The sequence below is a fragment of the Aquila chrysaetos genome, chromosome 18 (assembly GCF_900496995.4).
Source record: "Aquila chrysaetos chrysaetos chromosome 18, bAquChr1.4, whole genome shotgun sequence".
NCBI classification, from domain to species: Eukaryota; Metazoa; Chordata; class Aves; order Accipitriformes; family Accipitridae; genus Aquila; species Aquila chrysaetos.
In genome coordinates, this window is record NC_044021.1 from 14,893,736 (window position 1) to 14,916,180 (window position 22,445).

At 42.7% G+C, this 22,445-nt stretch overlaps 1 protein-coding gene across 1 annotated transcript in view; it reads right to left on the bottom strand.

Annotated features, from left to right (window-relative positions):
- Positions 1-10,397: 10,397 nt before the first annotated feature.
- Positions 10,398-22,445, bottom strand: part of DUSP22 (dual specificity phosphatase 22) — a 45,082-nt gene continuing 33,034 nt past the window's right edge. The window contains exons 5-7 of the mRNA XM_030041882.2: positions 18,729-18,803; positions 17,045-17,216; positions 10,398-14,173 (exon numbers count right to left, since the gene is read on the bottom strand). Coding sequence (XP_029897742.1) covers positions 13,988-14,173; positions 17,045-17,216; positions 18,729-18,803 — 433 coding nt within the window. The 3' untranslated portion in view covers positions 10,398-13,987. The remainder of the gene's footprint in view (positions 14,174-17,044; positions 17,217-18,728; positions 18,804-22,445) is intronic.

Here is a 22,445-nt window from a genome sequence, read left to right on the forward strand (position 1 = left end):
TAGTGACATGGGAAAAACTCCCCTTTCGAAACACATTGTCCACCTCGCTTTGTTTCACTTTATCTCAGGAAAATTCTGAATATTCTCTGAATTTCACCTGACAGTTGATGCTGGCCCACACTACCTTCTGAGGAGTTAACAGCTGCAGCAGCTGTTGACAGCTGATGCGGCCTGGATGGCCTATTGCATTAACTTTTGTACCAAGTTACTCTTTTCTAATGGTGAAAAAAAAGAGATCTCTGCATGCATGGCTACCCTTGGTTAGCATGAACAGGAAGGATACTCTGAAGGGTGACTTACTAGCATGGGCGAATGCTTCCCTTTTGAAGCAAAATAAAGTTTTTCACACTGCCGGTGATGCAAGTTTAGCCATGCACACTTCTACCGAAGGCGCTGCATGCTAGAAAACACCAAGAAATTCCCTCACCCACTTAGTGTTACTCATTTTGTTACATAATTCATTTTTTTTTCTTTTGCTGTGGATTGGGTCAAAAAATACAGTGCCTGTTAAAAGAAAAAAAAAGAACTGTCTGTTGCGCTTGTTTATAGCAAATGCAATTCTGGCTGTGACTGAGCGGGAAGGCACCATGGGCTACTGGTCCAAGCAAGATGGCATGGACAACTTGCCACTGGTTTTCCTGCAGCATCTCAGACCCATCATGGGACAGTTCATCCCTCCTTACTATCACCTCTGGATATTCAGACCTACCAGACTTACAGAGGCCTCCAAAAATCCCCTTGCAGCGCTCCCCAGCTCTTACTTCTTGAGAAGCAGACAAATTGCTGCCAATGGTTGCTGCAAAGAGCATATTGTCAAAATCACTAGGTTTTTTAAAGCTTCTCTAACCCTTTTCTTTCAGAGACATTTAGTCCTTGCAGATGGGAGAATTTATTTGTGATAGTGCAACGGTATGAGAAGTAGAGAATGCGATTTCGTCTTATGTAAGGCAAAATCCTGTTACATCTCTTTATTACTACATTAGCCTTTCCACCACACTGGTGCTGCAGCTGGCTGCCTTGAGAAGGGGGGGGGGGGGGGGGGGGGGGGGGAGAAAAAGAAGAAAGAAATGGCCACTTGGTGGCCTTAACAAACTGCTACTCAAAGCACGGAAAGCCAGATCCTGCTGTCAGTGAGCTCAGAAGGAGTTTCCCCACTGGCTTCACTGGGGGCAAAGCGTCCGGGCCAGGAGCTGCCTGTTGCAGAGACACAGACAGTCCCGGTCCTGCCAATGCAATGGGCTGCCTGCTGCTATACTGCCTGAGCAGCTGTGAATTATGAGGTTTCCCTCCCCAGCTGCAAGGCAATGACTTTTTAAAAGACTTTTTTGAAAAGGACAGACAGCAGCCTTTAAAGGGATGTGGACAAAATTCCCTGCTGGCACAGTGCTTCTTGAGTAGTGGTAAATGCTCCGCATAAAATGGCACACGTATCAGGGCTTCTGAGGCATCTCTCCGGTGAGGAGTTCACTGGCACACTTACTTCCAAGCCTCCACAGCCCTGACAGCACCATACTACTAACAGCAGTCCCAGGACGCAGTTTCAGTGATGTTCCCTATCCACCTAATCTCCAGCCTAGTCTACTACTAGACCAGTAACCATTTACTGTGCAATGTATCTCAGCGTGTTAGAGAGCAGTGTCTAGATACTCCAGTAATCCTATGTTTGGGATAGGTGTGCGTTTCCACATCAGACACTCAGATAAAATCCTCTCTACTAAGGATCGGGAGAGCTCCAAGTACTGGTGCTCAATTTTTGTAAGCCAAATGAGCATCATATCATATTGTTGAAGAAGCAGCAGTACAATCTGTCCTCATTAGGAAAAAAAAGAAATATCTGACAGGGACAAGAAACTCAACAACATCATTACTGCTGCCCGAGGCCCAGTTGGGAACCCATATTACAAGGGCTGCTCCAGCTCTGCTTGGGACCAGTTCTTTCCTCTTCCCTCAAAGGTCCCCTTGAACCAAGTTCCCATAATTTTGATGCTCGCCAGAGGTTGGAAGAATCCTTTTCGGAACTCCCAATCTATAAATTTACACTTTAAAATATTAACTCACATTTCCAGAGCACAGAGGCCATTCGAGGAAGGTCCATAAGGCAGAACGGGGTGTTCCAGCACAGAGAAGTGACACAGAGTGGCACAGAAGAAGCAGAGTCACCTCCCTCTTCCCTTTATGAATGCACGAAGCAGCTACAGTACGTAGGATTGACAACTCGTGTTAAGTGCCTCCAGTGCCTCGGGATGAGAATAATTGGTGCCACTAAACAACACAAGCAAAGGAACTGATGTTATACCTGCAGAACTCAGAAAAACTATTCAGCTCAGTGCACACTTTAATGAAGCTCCTCAGAGCTTGAGGGAGCAGAGGTTGTCCACCTGTAACATCATCTTCCAGCTGCATTTTTGGCTTCCTTTCACCTCTCCAAATAGGCAGGACTTTAAAGTACAAAATATCAGTACCAAGAGTGGAAAGCTGGGCCTAGCTTCCCACTGCTCAGGAGAACATCAGATGTCAGCATGGGCTCATGTAATCTAAGTCCGCAAGTCCTAAATTTTCTCTGCTGATGCATTCATCCTCTCTCCTCATATTCCCGCTCCTTACTAGAAGCATTACAGTGGTGCTGTAACCATTGCACTGCCAAGTACAGTTTATTACCAGCCAGTTTGTCTATACACTCTGGACTAAGACCATCAGTTTGGTTAGTTGTGTTTTCCTTATTGGTTTTTTTTGGTGCATTGAGATACAATAGTCAACGTAATTCTTGAAGAAGAGTCCTTTTCCTTCCGTCTGTTTACATGCAATATTAGGCATCTTTTCTGCTCTCTCAGAAAATCCAGAACAAAAACTTAACTTTACCTCACTGTATCTTTCTCAAGGAACTGATGCAGTTCCTGAAAGTTCCTCCAAATTTTCCTTCCAATTCCCACAGGTGCCACTATTTGCTTGTAGAGCTTTCCCCTTGTGATAACAGCAGGAAACCAACAGACCAAAATCAAAGCTCTGCTTGGCTTTCCTCTAAAAAACACCATGATGCTTTTCTCTTACCTTCACTGAGCCAGGCCACGACAAACCCCATTAAGATCAGGTTATCCGTTATGACTGTCACCTTCTGGGCCTTGACAAGCATGTACCGTGACTGTCCAACACACCAACAGTGACAGAAACTGAGAATAGTTGGTGCGAAGCTCTAGAAGTCTAGAAGACTGTAGGGAAAAGAGAAATTTGATGACAACCCTAAGTCATACAATGACTGCGAGCTTTTCTTTTCCGTCATGTTTTGTGTGTGACTTTCAAAGACTATCAAAGCAGACATCTGCATAAGTCAAACAACTGTCTTGTTTATTGTTCAAGCCATCAGATGACAGGAGGATTTTAAACACACCACCTTGCTGGAAGTTCTTTTGAAACCTTAAGATAAGGCTATACTTCATCAGTAGTCTTGTTTAAATAAATAAATTACACCTCTCTAGAATGTAATCTTCATAAAATCTTCCCACACCTAACTATTATTGACATGTGGAAGGGAAGGTATATCATAATAGAGGTCTTCCTTTCTTCTGACTGCGACAACTTCCCTCCAGGAATGACTTTGCATCTGCAGGGCCTGATAAAAATCATCCCTGAAATGTGAAGCTCCCGTTTCATAATGCTGCAACAACATGCGACAGACCGAGAATATTGATCACCCACCTTTGAAGGGTGGCTAAAAAGCAAAACTGCCCAAAGCGTCGCTGACTTCTGAAAACGTGCATTAAAGGCTTATCTTAAGATTGCACTCCATGTTTAAAGCTTCCCCTGCAGGTCTTCAAGGCTAATCCTCTCCCAAACAGAACATGTTCAATATTACCCCTGCGCAGCCAGCTCCCAGTTGCCCGGGGTACGGCTTATGCAGCTTGCCGGTGTACCGCGCCACGGGTCAGTGCTCAGCTCAGCCCGAGCTGGGCAGGCTTAGCCCTGGCCGGGCTCCGCGCATTTGGGCAGGCTTAGCCCTGGCCGGGCTCCGCGCATTTGGGCAGGCTTAGCCCTGGCCGGGCTCCGCGCATTCCGAGCCAGCCCAAGCTCACGAGCCCTCCGGAAAGCCAGGGCACGCCGTGCGTCGAAGCATGGAGCCAGCGGGGAGACTCGGGCAGGCAATCCTTGTCGCTGTGCAGGTTTTACTCTAGGTGATGGAGACGTGACCACATTTATTGCAGTTTCCCCAGGAGAAGGTGGTTATTACATGCAACTTCATTGTCAAATATTTCCTTCAGGCATCATTTTTGTAGCTGCTATTGAGATGGGGTTTCTCGTGTCTCATCCTGTCCCTTCTGAAACAAATGTACTCCTTAACCGCAATCTAGCTCCTGCTTGCTTTAATTGCAACTGCTTGCTTAAAATATCCACTGCCCATTTGCCCTCCCTCTCCCCCGACACGCACACAGGTGGAAATTCTCTTGCTCAAAGGTTCACGGGACTTCATGAAATGTGAAATTAGAATACAGCTTGTTTAAAACGACGACTAATGCCTTTCTTCTGCAGCCCACAAAGCATTCTTGTAACCAAAGCCACAAAAAAGGAGGTATTTTTAAACAAGCCATGCGGATTGATTCACTGATTACTGTCTCCCGCCCCGTTATTGTTTCCCATCAGAGCTAGCAAACTACTCTCAGAGCACTCACCAAACCATGCTCTCCCTACTCTTACCTCAGCTGTTTCCGCAGCCCGGTTCCTCAGATGGGTTATTTTCAGCTAGGTAAATCATCTATTAGTTTCTAACCATCCTAATATACGTGCTTCAAATTAAAAGTAGATACAACTTTGCCTTTGTTGAACGAAAGAACAGCACAGAGTTCAGAAACCATCTTCACTCAGTCTTGAAGGGAGGGCCGGAGGCAGTACAACAGTCCCAATCGCCCAGCTCAGCGCTGGAGGCAACCGTGGAGAGATCAAGGAGACCTTGGCCATCAGTAGAAAGACAGAGGCTTCTCCAATACGCAGTTTGGATCTACTCTGGTTTGAAGTTAATGGGATTTTTCCTTTTTAACTGAGGTGCCCACAGCAGGCGCTGCAAGTTCCCCAACCCTGCTTGAAATTCAATGTGTTTCAAGGCACCGAGGCTCCCGAATCACTCAAAGTGAGGAACGGAGGGTCAGTCCCCACGCACTGACCTTCCCCCAGAAATGACCTGAGAAGGGGTGCTGACTGCTTTTCACACAACTGTAATGCATTCAGAGAAAAACAGCTAAGTCAAGGGGGAGTCCCTTCTTCTGCTGCCTGGAGTTTCCAAGCCGTCTTTGGAAATGAATCAAATTCGTGTCTTCCATGAAACAGTCCAAAAGTAGCAGCAGCAGCTTGGCCAAGGAGGCACTAATTTTGTTCCTCCTCCAGTTCTCATCTGCCAGAACAGCTTTTATTAGATGTATTCTCCATATGCACTTTCTTTCCAGAAGCCTGGGGAAAATCAGGACATCACTTTTTTCTAGCATCGTAACCATATATCCAAAGTATAGGAAACAGCAGAGATTCCCTCTTTTTTTTTTTTCGCTTGCAGACTTTTTCCTGGAGTGCATGGAACATATCTCAGCACATGTATCATGGCTCCTTACCACACTACCTTCAGGTATTCCAATGCTTTAATTTTTTCCATATGTTATTCCTCCTCCACTTGCTCCCCCCATCATTCTTGACATCACAGGCATGTTACATATCCCTACTGTGTAATTTTTACCTGAGATTTTGTGTTCAACAGATGCACTTCGCCTAGGGCAGTCATGACCAGAATTGCTGGGGACCTCTTTTGCTTCACTCCATCTTTTTCCACATAGGAGCAATGACATCTGCATTTTATGTAATTTACATTGAAACACAGCAACCAATACCTGGGGAACCAGACCTTGATTTTTCCCGATTCCCATCAGCACCCAACCACCATCCTGGGCAGCACAGCACTTCTTCCTGCGCAGGTGGACTGAGGTGTTAAGAATAAGCAAGAAGCCACCACAGCTCCTTGCCGTGCTTCAGAATCTCTCTGTTACAAAGGTATTTTAAAACCCCTCAGATGGGGAGCAGATACCCCATTTAACAATACACAACCAACACCAATGCAGTCCTTTTCACTGGGGGCGTCGCAGAGACGTACTAGGGAGTCCTAACACTTTTCTTCCCCATTTTATTGGGAAAATTAAGCAAACCAGAACTGAAGCAACTTGCCTAGTCACACAGCAGATTGTAGGAGATTTGGGAGCAGAAGCCCAACTGCTTCTCAGTCCAGCATTTTATGGACTGGACAAAGGTGGCTGTCTCTCAATATGCCTTCTTGGTAAGCCGAAACCACAAGACTTTTGAGTCAAAAAGGACTATTGAACTTCCCAGCCTTACTGCATCACAGGTGCTCTTGTAACCCTTTCTATGCCATTTTGGAGATTTATGTGCATATCAGGGATGTATAATTCTAAGGGAGAAAAGCCCGGCTAGAAATATGTGAGATCTCACAAGGCAAACATTTCTTCCAGTGCAATCAACTTGAGGCAAGGTGACAACCCTGGGGAAATGAAGGTCAGCTCTAAACACGTCAGAAGCCCCACCTCAGTCCCTTGAAAAGAAAATACGATTAAGGAAGAGGAGGAATATTTAAGATCCTTCCAGTGTCAGCAAAGTCCAGAGTGCACTTGCAGTGAAATAGTATGTTACTGTAATACACTCTGATGGGTTCTGTATTGTGACAAACATTTTCCCATTCCTCCCCCAAATTTGTTACTGATGGTTAACTTAGAGTTATACAGCCTTACCTAGCTGAGAAATGATAGAGGTATACTTGCATAGCCTCCGAGATTTGCAGAAATGCAAATAGTTTTCAGTATTCTCAAACAGAAGAGTCATTTTTTTCTGGGGTAAATGGCAGCACTAGCCAGTAAAAGCCCAACCAGTTCACTTGTGTGCAACAGAGGCACAGTCCACATCCTGCAAACAGGCCCAGGCTGCAGACTTCTGCAAAAATAAGGCTTTACTCAGAGGACACAAGCTGTTGCATGACATACACCATCTTCCAGAGGAATGGAGATCTTTATCAGGTCTGATAAGAACATCACTGCAAACCAGACATTATCAAGTAAATAAGCTACCTAAGGACAGAAGAATCTCATGTCTAAAATCTCAGCATTTGACCAAAGCTTGCGTATCACTCAGGCTTGGTGGTTTGGTTTTTTTCTTTTTCTTTTCTTGTTCTTTTGAGACATTCAGGGATTACATAAACCATTTTCTGGGAAGTTACATGCTGCAGACTTACTTGCAAAGTCTTCCAAAATGCAATCCGTGAAAATATGCAGTGAGCAGGCATAAACACAGCAATAATTCTGACATCTCAAACACATGCTTTCTCTAAACAGAGGGCAGTTTTCCCCTACTTACAAGCTTTCAACAAAGTCCCACCTTGCCTTAAAAAGCGAGGAATACAGAGAATCAAGCAAAACGCTGTTTATAATCAGTAATCTGCATATGATGCTGGTCCATCAATGAACATTGCTTTTTGGCATACAAATAAAAGCTAAATATCCCTTTCTAATCTTTCAAATGTCAGGTTCACAACTGTCCTGGATCAGTGTTACTTTTCCAAAACATCCAGTGCTGCACAAGAGCCAGACTGCCACAGATGACAACATCCACGTAAGTCATGGCAGGCGTGGCAAACAACCACCACCACTATAACAGGACAGATGCACAAACAGCAGGATTGTATTTGTTACCACAATCAATCAAATCAGCAACCTTATAACATAAGCTTTTTTTATTAATACACATTTACAGGAAATAAATTCTTCGCAAGCCATGCATTGGCACTGACTTATCTTGACTCAAGAGCTCTGGGATAAATACCAGTTATGTAAAAAAAAAAAAAAAAAAAATCACACACACAAAAAAAAGGGGGGGGGAGGAGGGGAGGAAGGGAAGAGATTCAAGAAATTGTAACAAAAATCCCATCCCCTGTATCTGACAAATTAAATAAAAACTCACTTGCTTTCAGAGAAAGGGAAGAAGGGGAATCAGAACTCAGACTTTCAAAGGGTCCATTTGTAAATGCATCTGCCCAGATCTAAAGCTGTGCTTTGCTAACGCCTGTGTGAACAGATGACCAAGCGAGCAAACAACTGAAAAACACCTTGCACTTCAAGTAGCTTGGACGTCTTGGTTCTTCTGATCTCTCTATTCATAGTTCAGTGAATAATTGAGGGTACAAACCTGCACATTCATAATTGCCTCAACTAAAATGGAAACTGGGTGCAGGTCTGGCTGAAAATCCCATTTTTTGAGACTGCTTGCAAATGCATTTTACTCCCAGTTTACTGCAGATGTGTTCAGTTCACACAAGCAGAATTGAGTCTCCTGCAAGGACTGAGCTATGCAGTTGTTCAATGGCAAAAAGGCACCTCCTGCTCACAAGTCCTTAGATGCCTACTCCTAGTAATTACGCTAGAAACTACATGGAAACTACAGGAAGTCATCTTGCTACTCACGAGCTACTCACTTTTGGTAAACTGCAGTTTGCATAATTCACTAGAGCAGAGCACACATTCAAAAATATATAAAGAAGTATTTGTTCCCTGGGTGAGGGCAGAATTAATACTGGACAGCAGCTAAATGTAGCAATGAAATAGTTAAACGCACAGGAGCTGGGGCACATGGAAAACGAGAACCACATTTAAAGCTCTGCTGAGAATGAAGTGTGAAAATAGCTGTTTCTGTTGCATGCTTTTTGTCTCCAGGGGTTTCTACAGAAACACTGTACAGTGCAAGATCATCTTCCTCATGCTGTCTAATATTTTCTAGAGACCACCATTATTTTCCCTGCACCAGTACAATCTTCTTGACAAGGTGGAAGGACTCTCATGATTTCCTGGCAAAGCCCAAACTCCTTATCGGGTTACGAGCACATCTAAGGACATGCGGGTTGGCCCTCTAGTTCCCTCAGTTTACTGCATAGTAGGACAGGACTACGTGAATCAAATCAGAACTGCCATTTTCTAGAACTCACAACAGTTACATATAACATTCAATGAAACCAGATATACAGCTAGGAACAGTAGTATGGCACCATGGTTGCAGCACAGTTTTTACATGTGATTTGGATAAAAATTGCCCTTGAGAGGTGCTAAGTGGTCAAAAGGAAGACAAAGCAGCAGTGCATTTTTCATTTGGAAACTGCTGTTTTCCTTTGGGAGTAGGGGGAAGCCTCCTCTAAAACTTGAAAGAGATTTTCCTAGTTCACAAGGGATTATATTTTAAACATGTTTTCCATCTCATCAATGCTATAGCACATATATCTAAGGCATTGCTATGGATAACAGCTAGGATAAAGGAAGTAATTACACTAATTCATGCTTCACAAAGCAGTCTGCATTGAATTTGAAGTCTTTTCATAGAAAGATAGGAAGAGGACTGAAAGACACATTAATACAATCAGTGCCATCCCACTTACACTGCAGATGAACTGAAATATTCTATGAACGAGGTGCATCTAACACATTCAAAACTATCTACAGACACATTAAATTTATTCTAGTAGAGGGTATTATTAATCAGTTGAATCCCTGAGATCCCTTAGGAAACATCCACACATTCCCAGCAGTCTATAAACTAACAAGTGCTGGGAGAGGGAGGAGAGTCCAAAAAAAAAAAGACCCAAACCCCAGTGTCTGAGCATCTAACTTTGCCTTCATGGTGAGGGGGTCCCACTGCAAGGACAGTTCGGCCTTCAGCAATAACTGAAGTGGCCATGACACCTGGCTACTTAGGCATGACTGATTATACTTTCAGGTTGGTGGGGTTTTTGTTTTGGGGGTTTTCTTTGATTGTTCAAATGCCAGAATTACCCTCTTAGCAGGGGTAGTGTCAAACCAGAAATTCAGTTTGTTAGCTGTGGGAATTTAAATGGGGCTTTTCCCCCCATTACACTGTTAAGTTTTTAAATTTTTTCTTCCCTGAGAATCATCATCTGCCACTTACATCACCTTCCCCTGACAAACCACTTCTGAGAGCCTTGAGTCTTGGCAGTCTGTAAACCAGCTAATTAAGCCCTAAACCAGCGTGCTATGGAAAAGAAGGTATTTCAAAAGAATAAAAAATTTGGATTCACCACGTACCCTGTTGCAGTGATGGGCCAGCAACAGTAAGTAAGAGCAACATGCAACATCCTCTTGTGGGACTACTATCAAAAGATGCTTGTGCTGCAGATTCTTGAACTCACCTGGAAGAACTTTGTGAAGAGAGGGGAAGTCTCAAGAAGTCTGTGTGCAGGAGAAAAAAGTGATCTAAACACCAAAATGAGTTAGTCTTGTACTCTTACTGTACCTGCAGGGATACAAACAGTGAATAGAAGCCTTCCAGACACTATTATTAATTTCAAGAAATACACAAGCAGATCAGGTGTTAACATTTACTTTTATTTATAAAAAAATTGTAGAACGTATTAAATACAAACATTTGGAAAAAGCAATCAAGGCTTCGCTAAGATGCCCAGGAAGAGGAAGACAGAGAATCAAGAAGCTTACCAGGTTTAGAGTTTTTAAACTAGCTGAACTAATTACTATAATTTTTCACTGACTTCTTTATAGGCAGTGGCCATTATAGCAACCAATGTTATTACTGTCCTTTTTAAAAAACAGAGATATGATTTGCCATATCTTCCCACTCAACCACAAAATGTGAGGAAGCAACTCTTTCCAGGTTAAAAATCAGAGTAATAAATACTAATGCATTTACCCATTACCTACATTGTATAACACTAAACATTTGCTTATAATCACACATGGATATCAAGTTTAGCCCCAAAAAATTGATTATACATTTCAAATCTGGATATCCAATAAGGTGTTATAAACTTTATACATTTTCTAGTGAACATCAAAATGAGGACAGTATTTTGAAGTACAGAAACAAAATAACTGAATGCATCACCTACACTATAAAGGCCAACTACTAAGAGGTGGACTGGGGTCTAGTCATGTTCCAGATAGCTGGAAAGTCCTACAAACTGCCACTGAAAGGCTGGTTGGAAGACAAATCATGTCACATTCTCAGCCTGTGTTAGCTCCTCTCCCTTTCTAAAAGGCCAGAGGTGAGAACTGTAGCTACCCTCTCTTCTGCACCTTGTGGTAATAAAGGAGTAAACTATCATTCTGCTCTCTACGTGGACAAACCAGATTCAAGTTTTCTTAGACTACAGTTGCTCTTTTGCCACTCTTAAACACAGTATGCAGTACATACAGACCACTAAACAAGAGGTAGAAGCAAGAGACTACAGAAAATACCTCTTCTGTCTTTTAAAAAGAAAGAAGTACTTCCACTGGCTGACAATATGGCACTCCCCCTGTCTTCCTGCTTTACCCTGTATCTGCTTTCAAGCTGCAGCATAATGCACATTGATGTGGCTATATGGCCCTAAAGCCAAACTCAGTTCTAAAAAAAATCCTATTTGTGGGACTGACTCTTTGGGGATAACCAAACTATTAAAAAAATCCAGTATAGAATAATCTTGGACACACAAACATTAACAGATCTCTCCCATTCTGCCTTGTATTTGTCAGAACAGAAAAAGAATTGCCAACTTCCCAGCACTCACAGGGTTACTACCGCAAGGACGAGAGTGCCAAAAATGTTATGGGATACATAGCGTTGGCAGTCAGCTACAGGATGGACTAACTGGACACCTGCAAGCGTGCAAGCAGAATGCTTCTGACAAAGCTGCCCTTTGGGGACAGGCTGAAGTTGCACTACATATCCTATTGTGAGGAGCGGGTTGAACAAATGGACCAGCATCCTGAACACGTGTCAGACCCTGTTACCGAGGAAAGCATCTTCCATTACCACATCCACTCTCACAGCACAGAGGGGACTGCCAACATGGGCACTGTTGTGCTGGAATTCCTAAACAGCTAATTATTTGCAGATCAACATCTTCAAGAAGAGCTAAATACTTCTCTTACCAGGCAAACACAGAGCAGTTGCTGGATATACCAAATAGGTAGTGGGTCATTTAGCTACAAGCTTGAAAACAGTCAACTGCAGCACCCTTCCCAAATCCAACAGCACCCCTTACCGCAACACAGACATGATTATCCTGCTCTCGCTATGTTCAGTACACTTAAAGCACTTAGTGCAATGAGAACCCTGACGCAGGCTTGGACTCAGATGAAACGGTCAGGCCAGTTCCACCCCATTCCCTTTTTTCCTTTTTTGCAATTATTGATATGCAAGACCCATATTTCTCAAGCCATAACATATATTTTTTGAAGATACTTAACAACATATATTTAACAGCCAGAGCTTACTTGACCTTAGAAGCCTCGCTCCCATCCAAAGAATTCACTGAGGTCAGAGTACCAAAGAAATTGAAAGAGACAACAGTCTATTTAGTATGCTGACTGCTTCTCGCTCAGTGCTCAGCTTTTAGCATGATACACACCACATTTAAGCAAACGAGGGGTTTGGTTTTGTTTTTCTATCCTGGCTGCTTGGGAGGTATTTTTTATTTTCTGGAATCTTCAAGAAAAATAGGCCCTTCCCTCCTCTGAGTCAAAGACAAGAAATCATGATCTTGGCATCACTGCCACCCCCCATTACACCATCAGAAATCAATACACTGCCCAGCATCCCTGGTGGCATATTTGAAGTTACACTCTTAGAATACACTTGAGTCAGGCAATGGCTCCATTCCAGAAACGATGTTACCAAGAGCAGAGTACAGCCCCTAGTTTTAACCTAGTTTAAAATGTATTTTACAAATGCATTCCTACAAATCTGATCACAGCAAAATATATAGTGGTTTTAAAATGGCAGAAAGTTGAATTCAAACAACTCAATTTTTAAACCAGTGAGAAATATGGGCAATTTTAAAAGAAAACAATAAAATTCTCAGATACAGACATTTGTGAAATACACATGCACACGCACACTCTCACACGCACCCACTTACTTCACTCAGTGTCAGATTAAGATTACACAAGGCAATTTTCAAGGTTGCATTTACAACCACCATGACAAGAACAGCATTTTTGAGGTAGCTGAAGTCAAAGAGCAAACCACAGCACAAGCAAAGAAACAGGTGCTCGCACTCACACCAAGCCCACTCTTTGGAGACACGTTATCATGTGCGCAGGGGCGTGTGTTGAAGAGGCACGTGTTCCATGGGGAATGAAGTTCAGCAGCACTGGAGACCTGATAAACTATTCTCCAGAGAAGCTTATGCTGGGAGACCAGATGCACAATCAAGGGACCACGGCTTAAATCACTGCACATCAGCTGAGCTGTGGTAACAGTCTCGGTGCTCTTGGTCTGTGGCAGTTCTGCCGACAGCTCTGTCTCACGTGCACTGAAGCAAGTACAACTGTGGCAGTTGAAGATGTTATTACTCAGAGCTGTCTGTCCCACTTCTCTCTAGATGCTACTGTTGGTAGAAAGGTACACGTACCCATATCTCACCTGCTCCGGTTTGCAGCCCAGCATTCAAGTTCGAGCCCACCTCCACAGCATTACTTGCCAATGGACTGTGAACAGGAGCAGCAGAGACACAGACTTGAGTTCCCTTCTTCGGGTGCAATAACATCTTTGCCACATTAATGGTGCAGAGATGTCAAACTGCCACAGTTTGAATCATGAGACTTCATCTCTCAGAGCCCTTTGCTAGCCTACAACAAAAGGAGTTGAGCTAACCTCACAGCAAATGCCAGGCAACGTGGGCATAAGGGGATAATAGCTGTGGCTGGCTGACAAACTGGCTCAGCCACAGTAACTGGATCATGTCTCTGGGCATACAGAGTGCTTGATCCTGCCCAAATTATAAAACTGTGTGAAACACACTCATACACACACACATAATGTAGTATTTTCATCAAGAAGCTTTCTACAAATCAACTCTTTGCATGATTACTGCTGAGAGTCTTGAAGATGGGATGGAAATTATGGCAAGATGTTTTTCAAAGGTAGAAAGAAAAAAAAAATCAACCTCCTATGATTAGGTCTCTGTTGTGTAGTTGCTGTATGAGAGAGATGGCACAGATGAGAAGTTGTTATTCCACTGTCTTCCTCCAGTATTCTGCTGCAACTCAGCCTGCTCTTTATATTTGCTCAGAAGATTTTTGGCTTCTTGCAGATCCTGAGAAGAGTTTTCCCCATATTCTTCTTTCAGCCACTGCCTGAACTGCAGAAATTGAACATACGTACACAATATGATGAAACAGTAACATGAGACTGGTGCAGAAGTAATACTCCTTCCTGTCCTACAAAATTTCAAGAGCCTTTAAGAACACAAGTAGTGCTCCAAATATTGCATGTCCTTCAACAGCAGCACAGAATACATAGGCACAGGAACACCCATTTGAAGTCACCAAGATGCCTTACATCCCCTAAAATGACACACTAGCATAACAGCTTGGCTGACTGGAGTAATACAGAGTAAGGAACACCCACTGGGCAAGGACATCCTGGACTTAAAAGCACACTCCTTCTGTTGCATATACAAACAAGATGAATTAGCATGGAAGCTAATATGATCAGCCAACTTGCCCAAGTCACAACAGGCTGCAAGAAGGTTGAAGATCAGAAAGTGAACCGCTCATATGGGTTTTTTATCCTAAGCCCACAAACACCAGTAGTAAAAAATGTACCGTAGATATCAAGAAAGGTATCTTCTAGGAAGAAAAAGTCCAGGAGCTTTAAAAGCTATACAATAGGACCCTATATGTTACTGACACGAATGACTGAATATGGTACATGGTAACAAATGTATCAGGTCCACTTGAAGGTCAGTCCAGCTCTGTATCCTGGTCTGAGAGTAGCCAGATGTAAATGCCAAGGAAAGAATCAGGCAATGTCAGGGCAATAATGCTGGGACCTTTTCCCTGGTCATTTCCTTAGCTTCCAGCAATTTTCAGCTCAGGTACTTTCGGAGGCTGAGGCAGTATCTTTGCATTTGGTACCAACAAATTAATTTTTCTGCCATGAGATCACTTTTTGAATCCACAAACTTTTACCACAAGGTATCTGGATGCCAACAGGCTCTGTAAGTACATACTGTATAAAAATCACGCCTTTTCCTTGATTGGGACCTGCCAATTGATAGCTCCATGTCACATTACAGGGAAGAGTGGAAATCACACCTGTTCACTTTCTCTATTCCACTCAACTTCATAGACCTTTATCACATCCTTCTCTGCCATTTCTTTTCCAGTTGAAGAATTTGAGTCCACCTAGTGATTCCTGACAATCTTGTTGCTCTTCTCTGCAGAAGCAGCAAGTAGACACAGACCCCAACCGTTCTGTCCCAGTGGGGATAATATTCATTTTTCAAGCCTTAACTTTCATAGCTTTGTTCTGTTTGGGGCTCATGGACAGCTTTATCCATAAAGATCATTGACTAGGACATTGGGAGACAAGACCTCAACATAGTTACTCCCTCCCATTCCTAAAAGATCGTAAGGTCCTGAGTCAAATCTGAAGCCTCAGGCTACCATGTGGAAGTTTGAAATTGGTGCAAACCATGTTGTGACCTTAGTGGCTAAACGCCTTCCTGTAAGGCCAAGATCTAAAGGACCCCATTCCAGAAACCCCACAGCATACCACCCTATAGTGGCACAGCAAAACACCCATCCCACTGAAATCAGAAAAAAGTTCACACCCTTGGCAGATGGCATTATTCCACTGAAATCAGGTGTGTAAACAGACACCTGCTAAGGATGTGGTTGCTGTTAAAGAGACAGTAGGAAACTACAGCCCAGCCACTGACTACAGGTGGATATTTCTTTTTGCAACCTACTGCCTCCCCCTCAGTAAAAAAGGCAGAATGTGCCATCCATGGTGGATGAAAAAAGAGAGACGTTACTGTCTTTATCAGGCTATTTGCATATAGCCTTAATTGTCATTGCTGTTAGCCCAGACCAATTAGAGTAGAAATGACTGTAAGGGAGGAAGGAGACAAGTCTGGAAAGTCCCCCTCTGACTTTTGTCTCTTAAAAATCAGTTATTCTACCATTTACACCAGTTCCAAACGATCCAGGAAACATTCAGTTAAGTATTAAAAAAACGCAAATATTTACAGTTGCAAACTGCATCATGCAAAACAAATGGTAATTTCTAAACTCTGAGCTTTCTGCAGCAGAATGACAGGGATGGAATAAAAAAAAAAACCAAAAAAAACCCCACAACATCCTTTGCCTCATGTATTTTGCTTTCTGATTTTGGTTTGCCTCTGTTGTGCTTATTAAAAATCAACAACAGGCACAAAAGCCCAGAGCATGCTGAGCAATGGAAAACAGAGGGGATGGCCAGAGTAGGTTGTTAACATAAGTGGAAGTCACCAATCACCCACGGGGAGCAGATCTTTTGCGTGGGATGGTTCTTTTTAGGGGTAAGAAACTGATTTTTTTTTTTTTTTTTTTTTATGAAAACCTTTGCAGTCTTACTATTCCCTCAATTCTCCTAGTCCTACAAAGCCTTCAAAGGCTAAGAAGAAAAAAAGGGTCAGATTTGAGACTGTTCTACACATCAGAAAGTATATTAAGTCTCAGCCACAGAAGGCGAGGGGAACATGACACGTAAGTCATAGAGAGAACCTAGTTTAACTCCTGGATAGCAAAGATTTCTGCTTGTGATTTCTTTCCTGCTTACTATTCCAAATGAATGTGTTGGGGGAAACCCACTGTTTTTATGCAACTGGTACTTACAGGTTGGTCTTTCTGCTGCGTTCTGACCAACTTGCTCTTTAGTTTTTACCCCTCTAAAGGTGTCAGTCTTGCATCGTGTCTTAGCACACAGGAAGCAATCACTGGATTGAGAGCACAGCTGGGCAGGAGGTGTTTAGATGTTGTGCTTCATTTCTTCTCCCATCCAGCATTCCCTGACACTTTCAGTTCTATCCACACCTCCCCCAGTGGAGCAGGCTTGGCCAAGAAGCCACTCCCTCAAAGCAAAAACAGGGAGTCGGGTAAACCACCAAGGCCACAAAACAATGAGAAGTAGCCCATGATCTGACTTGGGGTTGTGTTTCACAGCTCATTTCTTTGTAGTTATTTACCTGATCAACATCATGTTTTTCAAAGTCCTGTAGCTGCCTCTGGAAGCCCATGTTAGGATTGGCACAGGATCTTGCTGCACGGACAACAGACAGTGCATCTTCCCAACCAAAGTCTGTGATGGTCATGATGTAGGCAACCACCAACGTTACACTCCTGGAGACACCTGCAAGGCTGCATGAAAAAGGAGATGCCATAAATTGAAGTAGTGCTGTACACTTAAAAGCATCATTTCCCAACATCACAGCAGACTGCTGTGTTGCTTGCCATGAGGAAGAAATATTACAATATTTGAGTTAAAGGTTTTGGTGCTGCTTTTTCAGATGTATCAGAATAAATCTACGACAAGAACAAGAAAGTGGGTTCTGAGTAGTAATTCATACGAGACTGGAAAGAAAGAAATATTAGATCCTCACAAAAGCAGGGGACAGTGCACACGTTCCAAGTTAGATTTAGGTTTTAATAAGCCAGAAATAAGTCACCCACTTTCTTCTGCTTATATAAATCAGAGCAGTGAAATAAGACCGCTCCCTCTCCACCACAAATAAAGGCTTCAGTTTCATGGGGCTGAAATGAACTTTAACTGAACTGTTCAAGTACGTATGTCTGGTTGCTTGATTTCTTTTCCTCTTTCTGCTACCCATGCACTGTGCAACTTCCACTGTCAGGACTCCAGTTTCCCTACATGAAAAGCTGGTATAAAGTAAGAATCATTCACTATTATTGGTTTGACAGCACTGGACAAAAAACTCCCAACTATTACTATTGTGAGTATAAAGAATGTGTTTGAGTTACATTTGTACCAGACTCTTTCACTTGGCATTTCAAGAACATTTTATGCTTTTGAAATGCTTCACAAATTTAAATATATGTTTTTTAAAACTCCATCAGAATTCAGACTAATTATCCCTCTTTTACATACATGGAGACTGACAAAATGACTCATGCACAGCCCTATCATGAGTCAGTAGCAAACTCAGGATTTATGCTCAGGGCCGGTGTACAAGTCCAGTGTTCAAATGACGAGATGACTCTGATTCCAGATATAGACTCAGATATGTCACTTGGACACACAGCACAAAGACTACAACCAATAGCAGAGAGCAAGAAAAAACCCAGGGTGGGATTTCCTTTTCTATTCTCTACAGCCCCAGGAGCATCTCTCCAATCAGGGACTTGCTATTAACAAATGCAACATTTGAATGCTTCAGCAGTTTAAACAAAAAAGAGAAAAAAAATCAATTTCTGTTCAGTGGAAAACTTTAACAACTCTGAAGTCACCAAAATAGTTGTTATAGAAACTAATCAAATTATAAGGATTACTGAAATCACATTTAGAAATACAGCAATTAAAATAATGGGAAATAAATAATACATCTCTAGTGAATGCATCTCTAGTCAAATCAATCCTACAAAAAGGTTTGATCATAAGAGAAGGTCAAGAAGAATTTCTTGGGCTCCTTTTATCTCCAGGCAGCTGCCCACCCCAGCGACTCAGAAGTCCTAGCACGAGGTTTTAATAGCATTTGCAAATCTTCTGGGGCTCTTCAAATAATGGGAGCATTTCAGTCCAAGAAGATTTTGCTATAAAATGGAGATGAACACTAACTTATCATTAAAATGATGAACATCCAAATCAAGCTAGGGAAACCCTTAAGAAGTTTTTTTAGCAAGTGGTATACATACCAATGAACTAGGCAGCCTTCACCTGTAAGCCGGCACTCATGGATAAATTTGATGCTCTCTCTGAAATGCCTTGCCCTGAAAACAGAAGCAGAAGGGGAATGAAGTGCTCTATTTAGTAAAATCACTACTTAGAAAGAGAGAAATATATCCGAAAGCTCACTTAACACTGTTTCTAGATTTTAGAACTGAATACAGGTCTTACAAGGTAAAAGTTAGTGTCTGCCAATGAAACACAAAACTCACTGGCATAGTTATTCTCCACTCTACCTGAAGAAGAAACTGGTATCTTAGGCACCACAGTCTGATAAACATTAACAAACACTTTATTCTGATGACTGTCAAGTCTGTATTTAGTTCGTGTTTTATTCCTCTTTAAACTAGTAACTTGATGTCGTATGTCCTTGCGTATGCTCAGATGTCAGATGAAACTCGGCACAACTACATGAACAGTTCCCAAGGTATATTGTCTCTCACAAAGAGGCATCCACCACCCACACTTAAGCTTAACTTTGACTTCACCTCCTCCTTCAAACCATGTACTAGGACACATCTAAATGTTATGACTTACTTCTTTGCAACATGAAATCTCTCTGGTTTGTCACTGCTATGAAAAAAATTCTCAACTCAAGCCCTGGCTTCTTCAGCTCCCTCCAATCTCCTCTCCTCAGACTGCAGTACCCCTTCTGCCTGCCCTTATTCAGGCTGTCAGTCAACCCCTGCCTTCAACCTACCTTTTTTAAAGCAGTGAAGGAGAAAATGCGGAGAAGATAAAGACTCAGTTTACAAATATTAAGGTTTGTACTCTCATTATCCTTTACAAGTGCCTCTTCATTTTAAGTGGGGCAAGTCTGAAGGAAAGCAAGTGGGCAGCTGTCATCATCTCAGTAAATCTGCAGCATCGCCTTTTTGCATCCCAGTCCCAAGTTGCTCACCCTGCCTCTGCCTTTCAGACTGCAAAGCCTTTGGGGCTGCCTGCAATTTATCGCAGGTGCAAGCAGCACCTCTAAGTTCAACAGAGCTGAAGTTCACTGTGGCCTTTGAGTGCTCTTGCAATTTAAAACTGCAAGCAGCAGCAATGTGTGCAACACAGACAGAGGAAAGAGCCTCTTAAGGGGGAGTCAGTACCAGGTTTATTGGCAAAGACGAAGCTGAAAGCACACTGCATTCACGCCATGAAAAACAACGTCCTGTATTCAAGATGTTTCCCCTCTCAGGGTGAATATTATACCACAAGGGTAAAAGAAAAAACCTCAGCCCAGCACCAGCAGCCACACAAAAATCAGGAATACCCACATAAAAGGAAGCTTCCCTTCCTGCCCAACAGTGCAGCTGCTGATACTATAAACACTCAAGACCTGGAAGAGGACAACAGTGATGCAATAGAGTGACAGCGTCTGTGGAACTTGCAAAGGCAATGATGTCTAAGCTGCAATATCCAAAAAGAAGGATCCCAAAGCCCAGGACTCCATCTCCAAGGCACTTCTTGCATCACTGGATACAACAGGGAGAACACAGCTGGAAAAGACTCGAGTGACTTATTCAGAAAATCTCAAGGCACAATGCAATCCCAAGCTTTAGGATGGCATGTCAACTCAGGATTTTATGTATCTCAGGAAACCAATCAAGTATGTGGGATAAGTGAAGAAGAGGGACGAAGCCTTACAAATGCATTTCTGCTCAGACTGCCACTCCAAAACATTTTCACTGACTGAGTTCTAACAAATCATGGCACTCAGGTCTGCCTGGGGGACACAAGCAGCTTCACCTAAATTAACTCAGAGGACAAATGAAATGTTGGGCTGTGTGTGCAAAAGGCGTTGCTATTGCACAACGAAGGAGCACTTATCTGAGATTCAATGGATTCAGTCAGATGGAACTTGGTTAGGGCTGGATTGACAACATCCTGATGTTCTCATACTCCCATCTTTCCTTTCTCTCTAGAAAACATGACCAACAGCGCAGCTCCAAGCACCAGTGAATTCACTTCAATGGTCTAACACAAGTTTTGGTTAAACACTTCAATGCTTTGGTTTGAAAAATATCTGCGAATGAGCATAACACCTTTGCAAGGTACTAAATATAGCTAGCAGTGAACTCCATTCACTGAGTTTTATTTGCCCTTCCTTATTGCTGACACTCAGTCTGCTGAAACACCGTCAAGTGTAAGTGTTTACAGGCATTCATGAAAGAGAAGAGAAATAGCCAAGCTTAGAATTAGTGCTGCTCTGTAGACTGATAGAATCATTTAGTTTGGAAAAGACCCCTCCTCACCTCAAGTCGGAAAAGAGGAGAAATGTACTCCTCCACAACCCTATGGTATCAGGGTCTCTGCAGCAGACACACTTGCCTGAACCCATTTACGAAGTTATAGTACAAACCATATTTACCTGAAAACTAAGACTGAGGACCAGTTAGCTGTGTGGCAAGTGCCAGACACAAAGAAAAATGGCAAGTCTTACATTAACCACAAAACAGTTGATTATCATCTGTAACAGGAAAGCACTTGACAAATGTGTTGATTTGCAGCCTATTTGTTGGACTGAACAGTTACTTCAAGACAATTTATTACATGATATCTGGCTTTTACATCTCCCAGCTTAAAGCTGGGTCCTGAACTGCATCATCTTCACAGTGGGAAAACACCACAGGAAGAACGACCAGTACAGTGCCCCTACCAGCATGTTGTAAAAGTTATCTGAACTTATGTATTAGCAAGCTGGATAATCCAAAAGCAGGCTGAAGGCAGAGTTATGATACCAGATTATTCATTCATTGCTAGTCAGACTTCTATGAATATTATAAAGGTTAAAAAGAAAGCATCCAAATCAGATAGGAAGAAGCATCTTGATGTTTCTTTCCTTTGGCAATGTAAATGCAACAAAGATCCACCTAAATTTCTTTTCTTAATAGGTTATCTGGCTTCTGTATTATCACCACTAACAGCCTAACCATTGGAGGCTAGTTCTTTAGAAACACGTAGCCTAAGACAATTAGCTGGAACAGGACAGGAAGGAACATTTGATTTCTGTAGAACTAACTTTTTAGCAACAGGTTCTATAGGAGATGACGGAGAAGGAGAAGTCGACGGCCCAAGGTAAAATCCTGACAATCCAGGGAAAACACTCATTTAATGCCTAGGAAGCACCTTGAGTCTCAAAAGCAACTGCTTGATTCTTGTGCTTGGTAGGGGCAGAACGTGGGAGCAGAAGCAAGCTTTTGAGACACTTAAGTGAACACCCACATGTTAACAGGGGAATCCCTGCTGTATTTCCCTGGCAATTCATTCCTCTGAGGAAGGGAGCTCCACTAAACAAGCTTACTAGGAGTAAATGTGCATTACACACAAGAAACCAGAAGTTTCCCTCAAAAAACTGAGCTAAAGTGAATTAAGAGCTCACAGTCCCAAAATTCCATGGGTAGAGGCTTTCAGCTGGACCTTATCAACCTGCCAGCAGATGCAAAGTAGCAGCAAAGCTTCTGACAAACTTGCTGTTGGGGGAGACAGACAAGACAGCAGCATGTATCTGGTCAGTTGAGCCTGTCAATCATTGCTAAGAAAAGGCAAGGACCTGCAATACAGGATGCTGCTGTTTTTCCCCCCGACACCACCAGAATCCCTCTTTCGAAAGAAGAGGGTAGATACACAAAGATGTTGCAGAGGGACCAATTCCCTTTCCTGTTCCCCAGCTATCACTCCCTCGGCAGAGGGCACAGGCA